The 23,084-nt window shown below is 39.6% G+C and overlaps 1 protein-coding gene across 2 annotated transcripts in view; it reads left to right on the forward strand.

The window, feature by feature from the left end:
* Positions 1–438: 438 nt before the first annotated feature.
* LOC110046757 (dual E2 ubiquitin-conjugating enzyme/E3 ubiquitin-protein ligase BIRC6-like) overlaps positions 439–23,084 on the forward strand; it is a 41,583-nt gene continuing 18,937 nt past the window's right edge. Inside the window, exons 1-23 of one of the 2 annotated variants that reach the window (XM_089292541.1) lie at positions 439–659; positions 2,069–2,250; positions 3,486–3,638; positions 5,123–5,376; positions 5,763–5,808; positions 6,707–6,789; positions 7,557–7,630; positions 8,796–8,845; positions 9,373–9,462; positions 9,726–10,008; positions 10,650–11,963; positions 12,365–12,578; positions 13,285–13,881; positions 14,450–14,569; positions 15,315–15,575; positions 16,411–16,834; positions 17,768–18,067; positions 18,407–18,664; positions 18,888–19,627; positions 19,797–20,014; positions 21,097–21,413; positions 21,972–22,175; positions 22,561–22,741. In XM_089292541.1, coding sequence (XP_089148667.1) covers positions 482–659; positions 2,069–2,250; positions 3,486–3,638; positions 5,123–5,376; positions 5,763–5,808; positions 6,707–6,789; positions 7,557–7,630; positions 8,796–8,845; positions 9,373–9,462; positions 9,726–10,008; positions 10,650–11,963; positions 12,365–12,578; positions 13,285–13,881; positions 14,450–14,569; positions 15,315–15,575; positions 16,411–16,834; positions 17,768–18,067; positions 18,407–18,664; positions 18,888–19,627; positions 19,797–20,014; positions 21,097–21,413; positions 21,972–22,175; positions 22,561–22,741 — 6,541 coding nt within the window. In that variant the 5' untranslated portion in view covers positions 439–481. The remainder of the gene's footprint in view (positions 660–2,068; positions 2,251–3,485; positions 3,639–5,122; positions 5,377–5,762; positions 5,809–6,706; positions 6,790–7,556; positions 7,631–8,795; positions 8,846–9,372; positions 9,463–9,725; positions 10,009–10,649; positions 11,964–12,364; positions 12,579–13,284; positions 13,882–14,449; positions 14,570–15,314; positions 15,576–16,410; positions 16,835–17,767; positions 18,068–18,406; positions 18,665–18,887; positions 19,628–19,796; positions 20,015–21,096; positions 21,414–21,971; positions 22,176–22,560; positions 22,742–23,084) is intronic. The other variant, XM_089292542.1, reaches the window with a different exon arrangement.

Below are 23,084 nucleotides of genomic sequence, written 5' to 3' on the forward strand. Positions count from 1 at the left end.
ATCGATACCTTTGGTTTTAAAAAACTAAATGCTACGCAAATTGACCATTGTAAACTATTATCAGGACGCCAAAGTAAGTTAGCTTAAGTTAAAATACGTGATTTGTGAAATAATGTAAAACATACACATGATTCGTAATCTGAAGGAAACTAGGCTCGTGATTCGTGACCGGACACACCTGCCCTTTAGCACCCCGTTGTACTACGCCCCGTAATATTAGTTGTACTAGGTTGCTGTAGTAGATTACTTGTAAAATTGTCGATCTCTCGTGATCTCTGGAATGGAGTATCTTTTTGCTTTGTTTATGGCAGAGTAGGACGTCAAAAGCATTCCTACCCTGTGCGTTCAAGCCTTCAGGGTAAGAGTTTGGGTCTGCGTAAAGGCTATAACTTTGCACGCCAAACGGACCTAGGGAAGGCTTGGTGGCTTTGTAGCAGGCCTGGCCCCTCAGTCATTCCCGAAACCATGTCGAAGCACAAATATGGCGGCCGAGGAGGAGTGGTATTTTGAGGAGGAAGGGTGCCTTCAGTTCAGTGGCCGTCCAATCTCAGTTACATTTTCCCCAGCGTCAAACTGCTTCATCTGTACGCTCGAGGATGGGACGATTGAGGTTGTGGATGCGCGTTCCAGTTTGCGTTTGAAGCGAACATCGACAGCAGGTCTGTTTAATGAGATGAAGCATGTGATTTTGATGTGAAAACGATTTATAAGATTGCCCGTTCCCTTTTTTGCCTCTACTGTTTGAGCAAATTACCTAGGAATTAACTGCTCAAAATGCTGACAAGTCATCTTTACGCGAGGTTTTAATAATTAACATAATTCTTATTGTTGTACAGTAATATATCTTAAGCCTACCTATGGTTCCACAAAGCGAAATCGATCTTGTTCAATACGTGCAGCCAGCCGTTCAGAATCTTCAGGGTGAACCAGACTTGAACAACTTCGCTGTAATCACTGTCTGTAAGCTACGAAAAGTCGTTGAATTTATGCTAGCATTCTTGAAATTCACTTTTCAATTTAGTCACGTTAAGATTATATAATACCTTACGTCAATATTTTTGCATAGGGTTAGTCCCAACTGCAAAGATTGAGTTGAACTGTGAGAAACATATGTCAGGGTGCAAAAAGAACCAATTTTGAGCTTGTCCAAAAAGCAAGCTGTAGCTATGATGTAACAGCCCGAAAGTCATTCTCACTGTCTCCACAAAATTTCATGTCTTGCAGTTTTTCAGTAATTTGAATTTCCTCACAAATTTTCCCAAGAAACTTCACTTGCCCATTGGTCAAGTGAAGGACAGAATCCACTAGATTGACTGCAAAATCCACTAGTGGTCACTTTTCCTAGGCTATTGGGCATGCCTTTTTTTTTGCAAACTGATAATATGGAAAAGTGGAGGTATTACATTGTGACATTGTGAACTGTGGGGGCAACTTGCACTGTTTACAAGGCTCTTTATAATTGGCCAAACAAGATATTAGATAAAGAACACAAACAATGCCCCTAGCTCTAAGAACAAAAGAGGTACAAATAATTATTAACAGGAATGAATCAAAACAGAGGTCTTAAACAGTGCAGGTCAACTGAAACTGTGAACATTCACCACTGATGCTGAGTCATAATTAACAATTTTAATCCATAATCTGTAAAATGGCAAAATGGCTCACCTGTGTACATGTGCTCACTCTTTTGTCAAGAAATTAGAAAGGGGCCTCAGTAGTGTTGTAGCATTTCATCTGATAAGTGTAATTGCTGTCTGCATGACTTTGCTTGAGATATTGATTTTTGCCACATTTTATATATGAAGGGTTTGTTTTAAATCTCAAAATAATTTTGTCACTACAAAATGCCCTTCATGGACTGCAGAGGAACAGGGGAAATAAGACGTGGATAAATTATGCGCACAGGCTTAGAATATAAGATTATGTTTATGACTTATGGCATGACATGCAACATATTAGGTGAAAAAAAAGTAGAGTTTCTTTGCTAATGATTCCCAAGTATTACTTCACATGATATCTGTAATATATGTAATATAATTAGTGGAGTCCATTTTTTCTGTCTACTTAGAGAACACAGGGCCTCTGCAGTGCAGATTTTGTCCTGAAGTGGAGAAGCTGTTCATTACAAATGGATATGTCTCTGGGTTACGGAAGGATCTCAATGGTGTGTTGCTGCTGGACAGCATCTTACAACCTCCTCTTAAAGGTCCCTGCTTGGATCCAGTTGTGTTGGAGCTAACCCTCTCAGATGTAAGTGTTAAACTCTATAACAATCACAAGGTCCTATTTTCCAGTTGGGGAATCAGAAATGCTGACAACAATGACAGTGATGTTGCTGATGACTGCATTGGCAGCAGCAGTGGTGCTGGTGGTGACAATGAAGACAACAATGACACATCAATCATTTCTTTTGATTATAGTTCTCAACAGAGTTTGGAGCAAAAGAAAGCTTCTGAAAAGTTTAGTTATTAGATGTTTGGCCTGGAAGGGACTCAACAAAGTTTTATACAGGGAGGCTTCACCCGAAGTCCAACGCCTTACCCTTTTGTATACCATTTTGACATGAAAGGTACCTCTTTCATATACCTTTCATTGAAAAAGTTATCCGTTTCACATACGTACTTGAGAATATCGCGTCTCTTTTCTAAACCCTTGAAATGAAGTTAGTGATGTAAAGCTTAATAAATTAGATGATACAGCTGTAAGGTGGGTCTGTGCGAAGTATTTTAATTAGAGTCCCTTTCAAATACCTAAATGACAGATTTCCCTACCTTTTCATATACTTCAACTTATGAAATCCCTACCCTTTTATATACCTGAAGCCTGAAAAAGGTACCCCTTTAGGGCAGAGCCTCCCCCTGTAGGCCATTATAGCAAGTACCCCTCTGCCATGGGTGTTTGACTTTATAAGGCTTACATTGTAGTTTTGAAAAGTGTAATTGTGTCAAGAACATGATCAGTGGCAGTAAAATCACAAAAAATTATTAATAGTACATTCCTCAGCTTATTCAGATTAGTTATTTTTACAGCTACATCCTTTTCTTATATATCTAATACTGGTTGAACAAGCTTTTCCAGCTGGAAGAAACATATAGATGCATTTTTAATGAAATAATGGTGAATTGCTCAAGCCATGCACACAAAGCTAAAAAGTAAAGCTACATTGGCAATTAAGGTGGCCTCTGCTAAAAGCCTAGTGGTTTTTGGAGGTCCCAGTTACCCTATCTAATTTGTTGCGCTTGTATGTATTTTTTTTTATATTGTGGAAAATAAATGATAATGATAGAGATTGTGTAACTTTTTAGGTATAGCTTCCAAAAAACTGTGGAAACACTCACCTGTGGGCTTGTGTTCCCACAGCATCTCTCATTCTCCCAAACTTCCATGTGTGTTTGTGTAACTTGAGAGGAACATGGTACATGTTTAAGCTGGCTAGGATTTTGCCTGGCTAATTATAGTACATCTGCTCTGTCTTATGTTTCCAGGCTCTCCAGTTGTTATCAGCTATGGAGATGTGTATCTCTGCTGCAGAAGATGACGTTAGGATGAAATGTATGAAGGTTGTACATTCAATGTTAAAGGAAGAAGTGGATAAGGCTCAGTCACTGTCAAGTTCCAGCCATGACAAAGCAATCAAGGTAATTATACATTGTCTCTGCAGGGTGCAGAGAAAATCAGCATTACAGCTTGCTTATCACCAGCAAACTTTTACGAGTCTGAAAAAAATTCTCATCAGCATGATTAATTAGAACTTTAAAGATTAAAATTAAAACAATAATTTGATCTCTTATGGTAGTTCTGGAACTTGAATTTTTGCTCAAATAACTTCATTTGCTCATAAGGGAACTGACCCAACCAGCTTCTAAATTCTCCCTGCTTAGTTCCTTGCCCCCGAGTAGGGGATAAATTCTCCCTGCACTGAACACCAAATTGTCTTTGTGTATGGGAGGCGTGGTGGCCTCATAGCTTGTACGCTCATCTCCTGATTAAGTGGCCCGGATTCCAGCCCTGGCCAGGGACACTGTGTTGTGCTTTTGGGCAAGACACTTTACAGGGCTCGAAATTGTGACTCACTGGTCGCCAATGCGACCAAAAATTGAGCACTGGCAACTAAATTTTCAGAACTGGTCGGCAGCTGATGACTCGCATTTTGTCCGATAACTAAAGAAAACCACAACACAACTTTTGTTTTTAGATCTTTATATTAGGAAATCAATCAGATATGGTAGCTAGTATACAGCTCACCTTTCCATTCCCAGTAAAATAATGTCTGAATATTACAAGATAATTGAAAAAATTGAACGTATTTCAACACGTTGATACTGCGTTCACGGCGCGCCATATTGTTTCAGCAGCTTCTTCCAAAACTGGGATCGCAGGCACACTTCAAAACCATGTGCTTTTCATTTGCTGCTAAAATGGTGGCAGATACCAATCAGTTGAAGGAATTACGTGAGTTTTTACGTGTGGGGAATGAAGATTCGGCCTAAAGGTTAATCCAAACTTCGAATCCTTCATCAGTTGTTGAATAAAATACGCAAATACGCAAGGACCCGAGGTTGTCTCACAATGAAAACCACAGACTTAAAACGTTTTATACTTCCCTTCATTGACAATGACTACGGAGACAACCATCATCTTCGCACCAGAGACACATCACCGGAGAACAACGGTAGCTTTATAACTAAGTGTTACTCGTGTTATGTCTAATTGTTTTTGCTCTTCAATTGTGACTTTTCTTGCATGCTAAGTAACGTATAAAATCGTGTTCTTGTGTGAGTTATATATAAAATAAGTTGGCGACCAAAATTTACAATCTGGCAACCAGAATTTTTCCGTTACTCGCCAGCTGGCTCCCGAACGAAAAAGTTAATCTCGAGTCCTGCTTTAGTCCCTTAGTGCCTCTCTCCACCCAGGTGCAAAATGGGCACCGGTGAATTTAGTGCTGAGGTTGTAACCCTGCAATGGACTAACAGTCTATCCAGGAGGGGAGTAGAAATAACCCTACACCTGTAGTCGCTTCATGCTACAGAAACCGGGATAGGCTCCGGCCTGATGGGCCAGGTGGCTCGTATGCAGACTTTACCCTTACCTACTAATTTTTACATGTTTTCCTTCAAAGTGGTGCACCTGCCAGTTAAAGTATGCTTGCAGTGCACTGGATGCAGCCTTTGCCGATCTGATCACTTACCTTCAGAGAAGTTGTAAGAATCATGCAGCCCTCCCGGTGGTTTCAGCCGTGCAGTCCAGGACAATGTACCTGCTTGAAGTAGTCACAACTGACAATAAGCCTAGTTTACCTGGAAATAAATCTCCAATGTTTATGGAAGCAGTCAGAAGAAAGACATTTTCGTCGTGGCCGCACAAAGAATACAGGTATAGGGCTGTCATTAAGTTTTAAGTCCTATGTTGCTGTGATCTTCACACCCATAACAAACTTATCACTTTGTGGGCGAATGGTATCATCAAAAGACAAGTTCACTCATAACATCAAGTGTCATCAAGTATACTCAGGCGGTACAGGTGTTATGGTTTGTGGCCCTTAGTTACACCCCCGAGGTACTGTATATTACGCCATGGATGGGTCATAAAATTGATTTTGAGTCACAATTTAAATATTGATAACAATATTTATAAAATTTGAATTATTGTTCAGTAAAAATGAGTATTACTTTGACCCGCCTGAAGTCCAAGAAAAAACATTAATTCATAATCAGTTTGCCCTGTGAACCATATTTAATGGAAGTTATGTTTTGTTTAAGGTGGGCATATCCAGAAGCTATGGCCAAAGCTGGCTTTTATCACCAAGTGAGTTTGAGATGTCACTGGACACCCACTATATGGACACCCACTTGATATAAACAGTTTTGTTTTCCTCTGAAAAAAAAAGCTCATATATTTTGTCTTACATTAACCCACCTAATACAGACACTGGTAGTATGGACACTTGATATAAACATTTTCATTTCCTCAACAAAAAGCTCAATATTTTGTCTTACATTAGCCTGTTTAATACAGACACTGAAATATGGATAAAGGATGCTTTACTCTGGCCTAAGTGACATGATCCTTACAAGGTCAACCTTGCTTATTGGATCTGATTATCTAACCACTGTAAATTTTGATTTTGCACAATTATGTGCCAATTGTATCTTTTACGAAAATGAAAGCTTTCTACTGCCCTTTTGCTTTTCTGATTTGTCCAAAGAATAATTTCCTAACTTTGTGTTATTTTAGAGAGACGTTTCGTTTGCCTAGGCTAACTCTTTTAAAAGGGTGAACTGAATATATGTTGTAGTTAATTATTGATTTCAGTTAATTTTTGATATCAACTATACAGTCAACTCACTATTTTGAACCCTCTGGGGAACAAAAAATAGTTCGAAATAGCGGGAATTTGAAAAATAGCTGACAATAAATGACTGAAAGTCAGATCCATGGGAAATAGTTTTGAGATGGTTTTGGAATTTGAAATAACCAAGTACAAATTAGCAGGGTCCAACTGTCAGTTGTTCCTTTTTCTTGAGTTAGTTAACTGTTCTTAAAACTAACTCCAAAAAAATGAACCACATATAGCTGAAATCAAAAATTTTCTACTGTAGATCGTACAATTTCTAGCAATAGATTTGGATTTATTTAGTTACATGTACTCTTAGTTGCTTCTCTGCCCTATTATGTTACTATTTTGGGTCTTTTTCTCTTTCAGCCTAGTAATCGTGGAGATGACCGAGCTCTCTGTTTTACTTGCAATGTGTGTCTGGTGTGTTGGGAACCAACTGATGAACCCTGGTGAGTAAAGACAGCAGATTCAGGTTGGGCATTTATCACGCTCAGTTATTGCATTTGCTGTAATGATTGATTGTGTTACAATACAAAATGTCAGACATTGCTAGGTGGAAATAACAACATTCTATCCAGAAAAAAGCAGGTTTTGGTTAGTAGGTCACCTCCTCATTCAATAAGTTTGTCAATAATTGTACAATATACATGTACTATAAATCCTCCAATTAGCGCTCGGGCGCTTATTTCATATTTAGGAGAAGACTGGGATGCTTATTCAAGGGGCACACTTAATTGAGGGGGGGTGCTTATTTGATTTTTCCCAAATCGTAGCCTGACATGATCATTTTTTTAATGCATCATCTGCGTGTAAACAACAGCATAAGCTGTTTATTGACATAAAAACCTGATCCTAAAGTTTAAATCGCGGCACCGTTAGCATTTGTAATTTTTTTCCAAACTTAATATGTTCACAAACTGAAACAATGCACAAATCTAATACTACACAATGAAAACTATACATCCTCTGTTGTCTCATTACTTGTCAAATGGGGGGAGGGGAGGGAGTGCTTATTCGAGGGAGGCGCTTATTTTAAATTTTGGCTGATCGGAGGAGCATTTATTCAAAGGGAGCGCTTATGCAAGGGGGGGGCGCTAATTCAAGCATATACGTTATGTGTTATTAACAAAATATAATGAAGCTCCTGGCTGATAGAAACAACCACATTATTTTTTAAGTTTGGCGGTTGTAACAGACTTGTCATTCTGTCTGTCAGGTCAGAGCATGAGCGCCATTGTCCAGACTGTTCATTTGTGAGAGGAGACCACACTAAAAATGTTCCTATGTCAGGTGGGTGAAGTCCATCATAGCTCTCTGGGAACAATCATAAGTGTATGTAAGGGACTAAGCGAGTTCTATTGGAAACCCACAAATCTGATCGATTCTCCCAAAATTTTATATTCACTGACTGAACATGATTGCAACCTGGTTACTCTTGAAAGGACAGATTATTCTCTAGTTTTGGCTTAATAATAGATAAAATTGTGGGCTTTGAACTGGAATCTAATGAGTTTCATTACAAAGCAAAAAGAAATAGGCTACTCACCCTTGTCTCCTTTGAGTGATTGTCAACTCAGTTCTGTCATTGGCCATTCACTCGCTAGAAACTTGGGGGCAGGGCTAAAACTTGGACGACTAAAAATTTAGGTTTAATTGCCCAATACGCAACTACAATACGAAATGTTTCAGTGCGATTTATTAGAAAATACAAAATTAAAATAATTAAAAGATAAAATAACCAGTAATTTAATCGGACTTTGTCTTTTTTCTTCTCCTTAACTCTAATTTCACCAACATCAGTAAATGTGTGGTTCTTTAACTGCAAAATTCCACGGGAACTGAATCCATAATGAGATGTTATTTTGATATCTCTGTCGCCATGTGACTCCAGACTCACCCAAAGTAATTTGCTGTCTGTTCTGTGTCATCACACATGCTTGTGCTTAATACACAACAATCGTTGACAAAATGTTGAATCCCTCACTGGTTGAGCAGTTGTCGACCAAAAAACTGAGGAATAAGAAAGATGCTCAGGAAGCTAACAAAAGCTGTACAGCATTGACAAAAACTCCTGAATGTGTCAAAATAGTTGGACAAAAGAGAGGCTGTGGCTGGTGTTTCATGTAACTAGAGCTGCAGAAAATCCAGGGCCACTTTATATGGTTCTGGGCAACTGAGAAATCAAGGAGTTTGGCCCGGCTTGCTGGCACTGAAGTTGGTTTGTCTCTGGCAGTATATGCACAAATCTATTTGGCTTTAATTTTTTTTTATGTAAGATTTATTATATACTAGATTCTTGAATAGTGTTGGTCTTTTTACATAAAAGGTCACAATCCTTAACTCACAGTTAAGGCTTTCAAAAATCAATTTTCTTTCTTCCATGTGGCCTGGTTGAAGATGTACATGTATGCCATGCAGCAATTTCTGATTCTGTCTCCTGCCATTGTTTTTTTAGTGTCACTAGCTACTGCTCCAGCTTGTGCTCATGAATCAACTCATGTTAAAGTAAGTTGGTCAAGCCATGTTAGTAATGGTACACTGTGTTGGGCTTTCACTCTAACTATATTCTTGGAATCATGTATTTTGTCTTGTTATGCTGTGTGTCCTTCCACAAATTATACACTCATTGTAATTGCTCTGATATTTTTACCAAATTATTTGCTTTCATATTTGGTGGCGTTTGGTGGTATATTACGAAAATGGAGGAAAAATTCAATGATCAGCTATGACAGTGTCCCTTTTAAAATTCATACTGTCCTGGAATAGCTCCATCTCATTTTGAGCAACTGGTATCCAATCCTATCCCACCCCAAGACTGGGAATTTCTTGCATGTTCAATACCTGTGAGACTCTGGTGTCTTGCTACCGTGTCTGTACAAACTTTAGTTGTCACTCTCACTCCATGAAGATTACTGGTAAGGTTGCGTTCAATACCTGTACATGCATATGCAATGAGTTCTTTTCAAGGGACAAGGAAGTACTTGAGCTTAGAATATTGGATTGCACAAATACCTTGCTTTTCGTTGGTGCAGGTCATCAGCGAGAGCTCTTGTTCCCACTATATTGCAACGTGTAGTGAAGATGGACATGTCATCATCTGGAACATCCAAGATGAGCTTAAGGTTGGCAACCATTTATTTGCATCCTGAATAAACCTTCATTGTATAAACCTCATAACTGTATTGTGAAGTATTGCGTAACTAACACGTGATTTAAACTATTTCCTGTATGAATTTTGACAATTTGGGGGGGCTTTAACCTTGCGCTTAACTTATTACTAACTTAAGACAGTCTTAAATCCTTTGTAAGTTTTAAATATGGCCCTCCAATTTCTTATGCATAGGCTTCTTTACATTACATGGAAAAAGTCTATTTTTAATTGCAGATCCACACTGAGTTTCAAGTTGATCTCCCTGATGAGGTTACAGATGTACAGGTTGGTGATTTGTCCACAAGAACTGGCCCTCCAACAAGCTTTATTGCTTGGGCTGAGCCCGAGAATGAAGAAGATATGGAAGGCACATCTACTGAACAAGACAATGACTCAGAAAGTGTGAGTGAAGCACTTACTCCAGTTAGCAATGGTGAAGAAAGCTGTAAAGAGGAGGCGTCTACACCCTCGCCCACACTACACCAGAACACCAGTGAAGAATGCGAGAACAGACAAGGTGCAAATCTTAAATAGTACAACTTTGCTGTGGTCTGTTTTCAAAGCTGTGAATAATAATGTTCTGATTACAATGTAGCTTTGATGTAGTCTACTTTTCATTGATAGTTAACCTTAGTGCATGTGTTTAGTTGTCTTCTATATGATAAGTCACCAACATTATTCTAGCACTTTGATTCGTTCTTAGTCATGATCAATCAAAGGACATAGGTATATGCTGTAACAGATGTATGGTGTGGTATTCTACCTGTCTTTTTTTTTAGTTGCATAAAAAGAGGAGGGTAAAGTTTGACTAAAATCAGTTGTGGGCTCAACTCTAAATATGAGTCTCAAATAAGAGAGAACAGTTTGTTATGCAATAAGCCATTTACAAGTTGCTTTTTACCTCTGTTTCAAAACAAGTCCCGTTACAGAACCGTTCATATGGAAATGAGTTTGAGTTGCAAGACAATAAACATGCAAGAAAAAACCTCATTTCAATATGAAATGCTGTGCCCCAAGCCTTGTTTTTAAACAGAGAAAAGAGGAAGCTGGAAATGAGTGTTAGAAGTGTTTTTCCAGGTTTTTTTTTAATAATAAACTCCCACACAATTTCCATCCTAATTTATGTAATATAATCCATGTTGGTTGCATTATTTACAGATGAGGAGAAGAGTGCTGCTGACAGTCCATCTGAAAATACTGTTTCAGATCAACAAAATGGCAAACACAAGTTAACTGTCTGTTCGGTGTCTATTGTGTGTTCTTGTGGAAAAGATCCAACAAACAATGCCAGCCAGAAATGTCAATCATTTGGACACACTGCAACTTTAATGCTAGCAACATTTGTGGGAAAGAACTACCTGACAAGTGATGCAGTAAAAGCAGAGGACAAACACGATTCAAATGCCACAGCGGGAACTCAACTTCACCCCTACATTTTAGTGTATGACATCTTGACAGATTCAGGAAACAAGCTAGGAGAAACTACTTCAAAGCAGCATTTCAACGTTGACAGCAGTACTGAACTTGAAAAGGAAATGTTGATGCTGACCCCATCTGGGAGTGATGATGACTGGATGTATGATCAGCTTCCTGTTTATGCCCCTCCCCCTCCTCCAGTCCTTCCTCCTGACACACTTCATTCATCTGTGTTGCAAAAATTTGCCGAGGCTATCGCTGGTGAGAATGAAGACAAAGGAAAGACTAACAAATCTAAAGAGGAACCAAATAGATATAGGGAACTTCAGTGTATAGGGTTGTCAGTAGTCTGCAAAGGACAGTGCTGTAAGGTGTCCAACGTAGTCCCATTTGGGGATGGTCAATATTTGTTGATCAGTTTTGATGTATGTAGTTCCTGCAATGATAAAGTGAAGTCGGCTCCCAGTGGCTCAAGTAGAAAAACTGAAACAATAGTTCAATCAAGTGATGATTCTTCAGCAGAAGCAGCAAATAATTCTAAGCAAGAAATTAATCCAAACAATCATAATTGTGAACATAATTTTAATCAAACGACTCTTGCAGTGTACAGAATAGTTATCAATGATGGCAAGAGAACGTTGTCCCAACAGCCTACAAGAACAAAACCCTTTGCCACTACTGATGGTCTATTCAGTAGCATAGTTCCCCTGCCCCTTGAAAGCCATGATCACTTAGGTGACCTCTGCTTTCAAGAGGCCGAAGCAGAGCATTCTTCGCCAAGTCAGCTGTTGGTGGCAGCTGTCAGGGAGAGTGTCGTCCTTATGGATGCAAGCTCTCTGAATATTCTCACCAAGTTCACAAATGGGGCCTCAAGGATTACACATGTTCTGAACTGTCCAGGGATGGACTGCTTTTGTGCATGCACAGAGGATGGAATGATGCACTTTCTTGGATTGCGGCACCAGCAGGCTGGTGAAGCAAGTTTAGGTACCATGGGAGAAGAGAGTACAGATGGCACTCCTCAGGCAACCTCAGCAGGTTCTTGGTCACAATCAGGTAATAAGCAACAGAAAAGACTATTTTAAAAAGGTTAATATTTTGTCGTTATTTATCCGCACTATTTTTTGAATGCAGTCGTTTTACACTTTCCTCCCCTTGTACTTCTTTTTTGTTCCTTAAATTTGAGCTATAATTTTGTAGTATTTGGAGTAATCTTCCATGCATAGTTTGTATATACAAGCACACATCCTGGTATGTCCACTCTGTGCAATGCAGTGGGAAAGTTACTTCAAGTATCACATAACCATGAGCTGTAAGCAGTTAACAGTGAGAAAGAAATTTGCAGCATCTCATGTAATGTTTACACTTCCTTATAAAACATTACCATAAGTTTGTATAAATTAAAATAGGAATTTCTGGCATGCAGTAGCATGTTGATCATTGCATTACGTTTGCAGCTGTTGCTCTTGACCCTGATGAACCAGTCACTATGGCAGGCCTGCTGTCTTTGGTTCAGCTCACAGAGTTTGTTACATTGATGCCAAGGTTCACTGCTTCAGTGCCATCATCTTGGGTGGAGGTTCAGCAGGATCAACAGCGTCTTCACCAACACAGCCTGCTAGACCCTGTGTTGCATACCAGGACATGGAAACTGCGATCAGACAGTAGCAGGTACTGTATGAACCTGCCATGAAATGATTTAGCATAAGATTATGGTCATGGTATTTTCATGATTTTGAACTGCAATATAATTTAAACTGCATAGTTACTGATGAAATCTCACCTAGAAAGGAACCAATCATGATTTGTGAGCATTTAAGGCAGTTTTATGTTGCTAATACAATTATGCTAGCATGAAGCAACTAGAAATATTTTTACTCCTCCCTGGATGGGGTGCTAGTTCATTGCAGGACTAAACCCCCCTCCTCCTCCTCCCCCCCCCCCCCCCACCCCCACCAAATTCAATTTGCTAGTACCTACATGTATTTATACATCTGACTTGTGGAGAGAGATGCTGTGGGAGTTACGTGTTTTCTTGCCCAATAATTCAAAACAATGACCCTGATCAGGGTTCAAACAAACACACCAACCATCAGACCACTGACCCTCCTTTAAAAAAAGGAAGCATGACACTAAACTGAGTGGAGGGAGAAGCTCACACCCAAAACCTTCCATTGAAGGGACATGCATAGTATTTATTTAATATTTTCTAGAACAACACATTTTATGAATGGAAAGTAGTCACTTCACTTTTCATGCTAAAAGAAATTTTGATGCACAAAAATAATGCCCTGATCTATCATCTCACTCTCCAGGTTGTCCATCAGATTCAATGTGTCACATTTTGTTCTTACTCATTCTTTTACAAATGTTGCAGCTTTTTGACCAAGGAACAAGTTGTTGAGCTTGTGCTTCCACGTTACTGCCATGTGGGCCATGTAGACATCAGATTCTCACTGAGCCCTATGACTACTCAGCCAACAACAAATGTGTACCTTGTGAAGCCACCTTATCCTGGTTCCTTTAAACCAAATCACAAGGCCTTCACACCTCTTGTAGCTGAACATCTCAAGAAAGGTATTCTGACCTCTGCTCGAGAGCAAAACACTGTTGTGTGTGGCCCTGTGAATTTGAAACTGGGGCTTGATAGCACTGGACGACATGGCCGTGTGACATTGACAAGCCCTGAACTGATCAAGTCCAGCAGTAGAATTTTGCTGATTGTTTTGGACAGCTGTGGTCCCAATGAGGATTTGACAGAGGTGTCAATAACGGTGACAAGGTTTAAAAACAACTTCCCAGCTGACTGCCACAAATTGAGGAGCAGCTTGCTGGAGGACAGCAGCAAACAACTTCTTGACATTGTTGTGGGATCTGAGCCGGTGCTTGGGGCCACAAAAGTTAATGATGGAAGAAAACTGGCACTAGAACTCCTCTGCTGGATTGCCGGCATTTGTGTCAACTGCAATACTGGGTAATTTTATTTTAATGGTACACCTGTACTTGCTAAGTTGATAATCTTTTTTTTTTTGATAATCATGCAAATAAGTCAGTCATATATGAACTACAGTCAGATCAGACATTCAGAGTTCTGTTAAAAGACTTGACAACAACAATCTTTATGAAAGATTCCACTTAAAACACACAAGCACACGCAGGTCATGAGAGCTAAGGTTTGGTGTTTCTAGTTAGAATTGTGCATTAGCTATACGGTATTAAGTTGGAGCCACAACTGTGGATAAACTGCATAGGAATATGTGCAAAAACATAAAATCATTACACTATAATAACTTCAGAATATGTGTCAACATTGGACACTGGTGAGAAGGAAGAAGCCTTTCAACACTTGCAACCAAGGTTGTAGTCGTAAAACTGGTAGATAAACTGAAAATATCTTCATAAAGTTCTTTAGTGCAACATGAGTCATATATTTAACAATGTCCTCTGCATCACTTTTGTGATTCTATTTGTTAATGTCCCCAATGACTTTCTGAGGGGCAGGATAAAGTGAATGTTGACAGTTTATTCTGACATCTTAACAGGAACAACAGCTTGGTACAGGAGGTGGAGACCCATTTACCCAAGTTGATTCAGATATGTTTTCTGTCTTGTGGACGAAGCATTGCTCACAAGTGTAGCAGACTTTTGATGATGTGTGGCAGGTATAGTCCATGTTTTACAATGCAATTACTGTAGCTGAGTTCACTTTACAAAGATAGTTGTGTCCAGGAGCCAGGCTACTGGATTTTGCAGCTGGGCTAATAGATTCTGTCCTTTGCTTGCCCGATGGGCAAGTGACATTTTTGGGGGGATTTTGGGGGGATTTCCATATTGCAGAAGTACTGTAAGAGATGTGCAAAAGTTATTGTATTAATTTGTATTTAATTGTGAATTATTCAGTCATGTTAGTAGACAATAATTGGGGGTAGTGAGAAGAAACTTCAGGTTAGTACATCATAGTATCACTTCAGGCTTGCAAGGTTAACATAACAGCTGATAACCCTCTTAAATCTCTCCCTTCCTTCCCAGTGCAACTGTAATGGTCCATTCTAAACTCAATGCACAAGGTTCTGAAGTGTGATCTCTGTGAAATTTCACTAATATTAGCAATTCACTGCATTGAGCATCAGGCTGCAAGCTTTGGCGTGGGTCGTTGTATCATGTTCTGGGTGCAAGACACTTTACACTCACAGTGTCTTTCACCACCCAGGTGCATAAATGAGTACCAGTAGAAATCCTCTAAATGAACTACCGGTACATTGTAGAATTCCATACAGGAGTAGAAAACATAGTCACTTAGTGGTACAGAAACAAAAGTACATGTAAGATGGCATGATTTGTCCTGAAGCTGGCTTAACCTATTTGTGGTTAGAAATTGTGGAATTTATATCATCCTTTGTCTTCTAGGAAAGCTGCTGGCCAGAGGACCTCCTCTGACTCAACATCATCATTTAGAAGATCTCTACTAGATGCGATCCTGGATGTCCTGCAAGCAACACCATGTGCTGTATCTTCTGGAGCAGTTCAGTGGCTGTTTAAATTACTAACTGGATTTGCAGCTCAGGCAGATTCCACTCTCACCAGCTTTGTGTGCCTAGAATTGCTGGAACTTTTATCATCAAGGCTTGCCACTGTAAGACTTCGAGAGCATCTGTTTTTAAGAGCAAGGTTAGAAAGGTTATTGCTATTATTGCTAAATAAACATGAGTTGAAGGTCTGAGATTGTGTTTGTCTACGATGCTGTCAACTCTTCTGATCTTTGTGCTTTCACAGGGCACTCTTTTGAAAGGACAAGTTGAGGGATAAAGTGTTGCTTTTGGGAAATGCCATTGCAGCATCTGGCAAATTTCTGATTCTGTTGTCTAGTTAACAAATAGATCCCATGTTGGCGTGCACCTGCTCAGTAATAGATAACAGATGACATCAAAGTGTGGGAAGAACAAAAACATGTCACACAAGCGATAGTCAAGTGTATCACTGATGTTCTTACCACATTTTGACGTCTTCTGTGATCTGCTACTGAACAGTCACATGGCAGCACGGAATCCACTTGTTTTATATAACAAAGGAACAAATAAGAATGGTATTGACATCATCTATACATCTGTTGCTCTGATTGATCACAAGTAAGAACCAAACAAACTACAAGACTACTTTGACTGACTGGTGTATGTTAAGGCCAACTTAGAGGGTACAATATCTTTTGCATACAACTTTTTTGCATGCACTGCTCATATCATTCAAATACACAAACTAGTTCTCTCACATAACCTTGTTCGGTGCTTTGATATCAAATGCTGAGTTATAGTGGTTGGTTTTGTTTTGCATGTGATTGGTTAACTACATTTGTAGTGTGGGTTTTTGAACCAGCCCAGAGCATAGCAAAGTAAAGCCAAAGCAATTCTATATTACTTTCTTTCAAAACGCAATTGAAAACTGCTAAACCTGAGTAGCAGTAGTGCATTCCTGTCTCATTTTAATACCATGTTTGCTATTTCTTTAGATATGGTCTGTATGGATGCCCTTTAGATCCTGTTCTCTTTGATGCTGTACCTCAACCCCCCACCAACCCACAGAGCCCACCAGTTGTCAATGGTCTAAGTGGACTATCTTTGGCTGTTAAGGGAGCACTTGCTTCAGGAAATTCTGACCATGAGTCTTGGAGTGGTGTGAATTCCCCACTGGCTTGTCAAGGGCTCTTAGAAGTTCAGCCCCTTCATTTTGTGTGCTGTTCAACTAGTGATGGTGCCCGAGTGGAGAGAGGTGACACCCAACAAATACCTGGTGGTAGTTTGGGGCCTCCTGGGCCATCCGTGGCTGTTCCAATGACGTCTGGTGGAATGCCTTCTTCATCAACATTGGCTCCAACACTGCCAAATGTCACTGATTCTCTGGTTGCTCTGGAAGTTGAACTTCAGATGTTAAAGGTAATAACAGGAGTTGCCCTGATAATGCAGTAATTGCACTGATCATTGCTAAAATGCCTGGAAAACCACGAATTTTGAGATTTTCTTCTAGAGATTTCGGGGGCTTTTTGAGAGTTCTCTCTGCTCTATGCTCTTCTGAGAAACTCCTGGAATCTTAGCAATAGCAATATTAACAAAAAGTAAAGGAAAATGCTCGCATAACCTTTTCCACTAACACTGGGTATATCAGCTGCCTAAAGAAGATTTTTTTAAACATGTGCACTAAAAAATCTTTTGGAATTCCATAATCCCTGAGTAGTGCAAAAATGCTGTTTTAGAGGTTAGGGAAAATCAATTTTCTTCCTTCATCCTAATATTACCTTGCTTGTTGGAGAGTTCTTTCCCAGGAATTTTGGGAATCTTAAATTAATCGTTATGTACACTCAAATCCATTGAAAATACACCTTGGGTACTTAAATTTTTAATTTTTCTGGCCACACCTGAAAAAAGTCTTCCTCTTGTCATCCCAGTAAATGACAAGAACTTTACAAGACTGTATTATTCTTTTTAGCTGAATATGTAAGTACAGCTATCGATGTTTGTTTGTTTGGCCACATTTTCAAACCTTGAGAGGAAAGTTGAAAATATGGCGCACAGCGGTGTATTTTTGACAAACTTTGAAGTGTTTAGTAATGTAGTCAACGGGGTCTTAAGTGCTTGATAATCTTCTCAATCGAAACTAAGATATACCGTAAAAATCTAGAGTAATTAAGTTCAGATATCCAAACCATCATGGCTATGATTTCCTGTTGTTTAAATGTGATGAATTATTAATGTGTTTGAGAACATGATTTCAAGGATTTTTTTCTATTGTGGAATATCAGTGTACTTAGTTGCAAATGAATATTACTACTTACAATTTGTTGTGAGTAATGCATTTTTCTTGTGATGCAGCAGCACAAACAGCAGCTAGTCAGCCTGCAGCATCACAAGCAGCAACTAGAAAAACACAAGAAGGAACTAGAAGATCTGTCCATGTTGTCCCTGTTTCCTAAGTTTCTGTACAAAGCTGGAGATGTCTGGAACCCTCCACCAACCACTCAAACATTCCCTGCACCTGCTGGAACACCTATGTCTTCTACTAGCACTTTAATTAACCTGGCACAGCATAAGAAACAAACATCATCCACCAAAAAACAGGAGAGGGCAGCTGGTGTTCCTGCTTCTCAGCCAATCCAGCAGCACCTTATGCAGGTTGGTAATAAACGAGAATACACTGCTATGAAAGAAACTTGCTGACTGTTAATGTATAATAGTCAATGTGATACAAGGAAATGGGTACATAACATCGGTCTAGATCTATTTGAGGTCTTGTTAATCAAGGCTGGACCCTCCTCAACTTCTTCAAAGCTGAAGTTATATTTTATAATTATGATAACTTACTAATGCATCTGAAAAGCTTACCCAGGGGAAAACACTCTAATAACAGGGGAGACCTACAATTGTAGCTATAAATGAGTTTAAAAAAGTCAGTAATAGAAGCGAAGAATAAAAAAATTATTGTATTGGTTCATTCTGTTTCTCTTATCATAGCCCCCTCAACCTCAGATGCTGGTGATTGACCGTCTTCATGCAGGTGCTCGTCATCATGTCATTCTAGACTTTGGCTGTGTTGTCCAGTTGACAGATGTGCTGATTCCTCAGTGCTCCGACATAATGTCATTGTCTGTTGATGTTTGGACTCTGTGGGATGATCCAGATGTTCAGAGGGTTGCGGTGGTGTCAGACATTAACCTTTGTGCCTGTGTCCTCAAGGACCTTTTACCTCCCCCTGTGTGCCGATATGTCAAGGCAAGTGAACTTCAACAACGAGTATTTATTACTGTGATCAGACTAAACAAAGTTATAAAGATACTCTCCATTGTTTCAAAGATATGGTTGGAAATTATCAAACAGTCAGTTGAACATCTCTTTTCACTAGGAATAACATTCTAACAGAGTAGTTTTCTATCCACAATTTTCATTTGTCTGCCAATTATTCATTAACATCTTTCACTAATTTCTTAAAACATAGTTGACTGTGGTAGGAAGGCCCAAGACAAATGCAAAGGCACGTGTGAAGATTGGAGAATTCTATGGTCACCCATTGTGTGGTCAGACTTCAATAAATGGAGAAACTCAGCTACTAGATGCAGGTTGTAATGACCAACAGTGTTTACCTATACTGCAAAATCTTCTGGAAGACATCCATTGTCACTACAATTTGGCTTGCACCCAGCTTCGAATCCTGCTACAATCATCTGAGCCAAAGAATCCCAGGATGGGCGTCACTGTTAAAGGTGCATCTCTTACTGAGGAAGAAAAGAAGGTCCACAAAGCTTACAACCAATGTATGAACCTGCAGCGTCAGCTTAACCTTGTAGAGCAATCCATTATCAGACTTACTTCAAATGCAGAGAGTAGCAGTGTAGTTTTCTCCTTAGATGAAGCTAAATATGATCACCTACAGGTGATTTGCAACTGTTTAATTGACACTGTGGTGGCACTGATGGGTGTTGGGCCTTCTTTAGATGGTTATCTGGCAAAACCTAAACTAGCACTCGAGTGGCAACCATGGCTAAGTCAAGTCACCCCAGCAATGTGTGAAAACCTTTTCCGAAATCTGTGTGTACGTGGCTCCCCTCAGAAGCGTGAGAGAGTTGGTGCTCTTCTCCTGAATGCCTGTGGAAGTAAGCCTTGGTGGGGTGAATTTTTGTCCAGTGTCCTGAAAGAGTTCTTTTCTTCTGACCAGAAGTGCACCTTCCCACAAGAAAGGTATGGAACTTTCCTTGGTGTTTCTTTACATCCATAGTAGCTAAACATATTTACTATCAAAAAGTTTGTTGTGATAATTACTTACATATGCACCTTTGGTAAGAAGAGTGTTCTTACAGCAAAATGCAATGTGAAATGCGTGTGAGTTGACCATGTTCTGCATTTTTAGGTTGTTCGCAGTACTTGTGAGTTTGAGCCAGCAATCTCCTTCTCTTGAATCAGTGCTCGCAAGTTTTCTGAGCCTCTTGGATGGACTTCTGCTACTAAAGAACCTCAAAGTAGATTTGGAGTCAGTGGACTTGACATTGGTTGGCTGGCTTTTACTCCTCTTGCAACATGTTCTTGACACATGCATAGTTCAATGTGAACCTACTTCATCTGGAACAGGTTAGTTACAATGTTAGATTACTTATAAAGGTCAAGCCCGTGTTTGAGCCTAGTGGCCCATTAGGTCAGAAGTCACCTCCTGTTTTGGTAGCATGAAGGGAAGAAGAGGAGTATTGGTAATTTCTCTTTGATGTAAGGCTAGTTTATTGCCAGATTACCACCAGTATTTTTTGAGGAAGATTTTGCCGTTATAACTTCCTGCTATTGCTAACTCAGTGTCATTTCACTTGGATTTGCCCTTGTTTTTCTAGTTATTTACTGCTGATTATCTCAAACTAGGCTCTTTTCAACTCCTAGTTTTTTGAACTGATTTTGGTCTCCATTGGCCTGAAAGAGCACAGCACCTTGCATTGCCATGTGCGTGACAATTAGTAATCCAGCCCACTGTATTCTGCCTTTTCCACCTCACTCTTCCTTTATTGGAAAAAGCTGTACTACAGGTATGGGTGCACACTGCTACTTAGCCTTACACGTAGCAGGCTGGGTGGGACCCTGACCCCTCCTTAGCATTAGTCACTAGATGTGACATGTGCCACTCTTATGACTTCACATCCCCTTAAGTTTTACACGTTATTCACCAGGTGTGCTATGCACTGCACTTGTTAGAACATCCCTTACTTGCAGGGTGTGTTGCTGCCACCCCTTTACCTTTGCTTTGCAGGGTTAATGGGTGTGTTGCTTCCACCCTATTTTATGCCAGGGTGCACCCTGCAACCTAGTGCCATTTACTGCCAAATGGTTGTGCAGTTTATTTACATACCTACATATCAAGTAGTTAATATCTTAAGTAAAGGCTTTTGTTGCAATAGCCCTTTTCATGGTTACCTTTGCTCGTTTGCATGACAATAAAATCTAGCGTGTATGTGAGGCAATTTCGGGCTATTTTGTAGTTTTAACCCGAAATTGCCTCGCATACACATTGGATTACATTGTAATGCGAATGAGAAAAATTAACCGTAAAAAGGGCTATTGTCCAATATTCACCTTTTCTGAGGAGTAATTATTACCACATTCTTGATGTGAAGCCACATAAGCCTTTCATAGGAGGCCATTCTAATCCGGTTTTTTTCTGTTTCTTTTAGCTGAAAATGAAGACAATTCCAAAGGTTCAAATGACAAAAATGGTGGTACATCCACCCCTACTTCAAGTAAGAGCAGGTCATCCAAGCCTGCAAAAAGTAATAAATCCTGCAAACGAAGTAGATGGGACTTCATGCTTCCAATGCCAGCAACTCAGCCAGCTGGCCAAAGCAGTGATAACAGTTTCTCTCGTTGGCAGAAGCACATGAAAATGAGCAAGTGTGTATTTCCAAAAAAGCCACCAGCAATGAAACCACAATCAGATTATTCTCCATCACAGCAGAGCCTAACGAAGGGAAATGGAAAGCAACCCTACAAGGTACTGAAGATGTCTCTGGAAAGAAATGTAATGTTTTGATTCGTTTGTTTTTTTTAACTGGTTGTCTGCTTGTTTGTTTGTTTGTTTATTTGGGTTTTTGAGTGTGCTTATAAACAGAGAGATTTAGATAACTAGTGTGAAAACATTTCAGTAGGCAAACTTAAGTCTTATCAACCACAGTGCAGAATTACATGTGGGGTATGTGTGTGTGTTGTTATTGTTTTTGTTGTTGTTGTTGTTGTTGTTGTAACATAGTGCTGTAAATCACCAGTTGCCTAAAAGAAAAAAAACAGTTGCCTAAAGAAATTGAGGTAACCCATTTGATTATCACAAACATTTGGCAATGAAGAGATTTACTGAATTTCAAAAGTAGTGCTCCAAATGTTCCGGTAGTATTACATTGTACTATACTGGTATAGTGGCACACTGATCTTCAGTTAAGTATACTGTATTTTGTTTGTCAAGGGTAGGTAAGACAACTGGCTTTTTGACTGGGTGTGGTATAGCTGGTGCCTTGAATAAGTTTGACCTTACTCATATATTGCAATTGTTTATTAGCACATGAAGGGCTTGCCCAAACTGCGTCGTCTTGTTGATGAAGGAAAACCACAACCTGAAAGGACAACATCTCAGCCAACAGTGTTTTCAACAAGCACTCCTCTTCCAGCAAACACCACAGTTCCTGTCATGCGGAAAATGATCAGCTTTATTCTGAGCATGAACTCCACCTGCAGTGTTGAGTTGTTTTTGGTTGCATGCAAGGTGAGGTAAAAACTGCATTTTGGGCAGCGTGCACTGCGTATGTTTTAACCATTTTTGCTTTGGATTGGGAAATAAGGATTTTTTTTTTCAAAATTATGTGTACGCAGTGATGCCAAATTATGGTGGCTGGCATTTCTTTTCAGAAGTAACAGGGAGTAGTGTTTGTATCAGATTACATACTGTAAAATAGCCATTATTCCATTGTGAGAAACCAGGGCCAAGAAAAGGTAATGTTATGTCATAACTGTTTTAGGTTTCTAAAGAATTAGCCATTCAACCAAAGCATACATTTGAAGTCTTGCCAATCAAGATGTTTTGTTTTATCATTATCAAAAGATCTCTCATATAATTTTCATGTTTTTGCTGCTCTTACTTGCTTTTCCAGGTTGTAGCTCACCTGTCGTGTGTAAGTGAACCATCCATTTGTCTTGCCGATGTAGTGACAGACAGTCAGCTGGAGCAGCTTATGAGGATGTGTATAATGCCAAGTGGAACTCACACCGCCCACTGGGGAGGGCCCTGGGCTTCTCATTCCCTGACATCTCTTTTACAGGATCTTCTTCAAGGTATGGGTAACAGGATTGACTGATGATTCGTAATGCTGATTTTCATTCTAATTCCTAAATGAGGGAATAACCTCAAGCGTGATTGTATTTCGCTGAGAATGTCTACAGTGCAAGGATGATTTGAAATTATTAGCACATTATGTGTTGAACTATAGTTGCACATGTGGTGGCCTGATTGTGCATCCTTTCTAAATCAAGTGGTCTAGGTTCATGCCATGCAGTGCGCTTCCTCCATCCACCTGGGTGTATAAATGGATCTCAGCAATTTTAATGCTCAGTGGTGACCCTGTCTTAATGCTATATAATGCAGAGGGAGTAGATTTGTTAGTTGCTTGCTACAATG

Source organism: Orbicella faveolata, unplaced genomic scaffold (genome assembly GCF_042242905.1).
Source record: "Orbicella faveolata isolate gen_17 unplaced genomic scaffold, um_ofav_v1 contig_24, whole genome shotgun sequence".
Classification (NCBI taxonomy): domain Eukaryota; kingdom Metazoa; phylum Cnidaria; class Anthozoa; order Scleractinia; family Merulinidae; genus Orbicella; species Orbicella faveolata.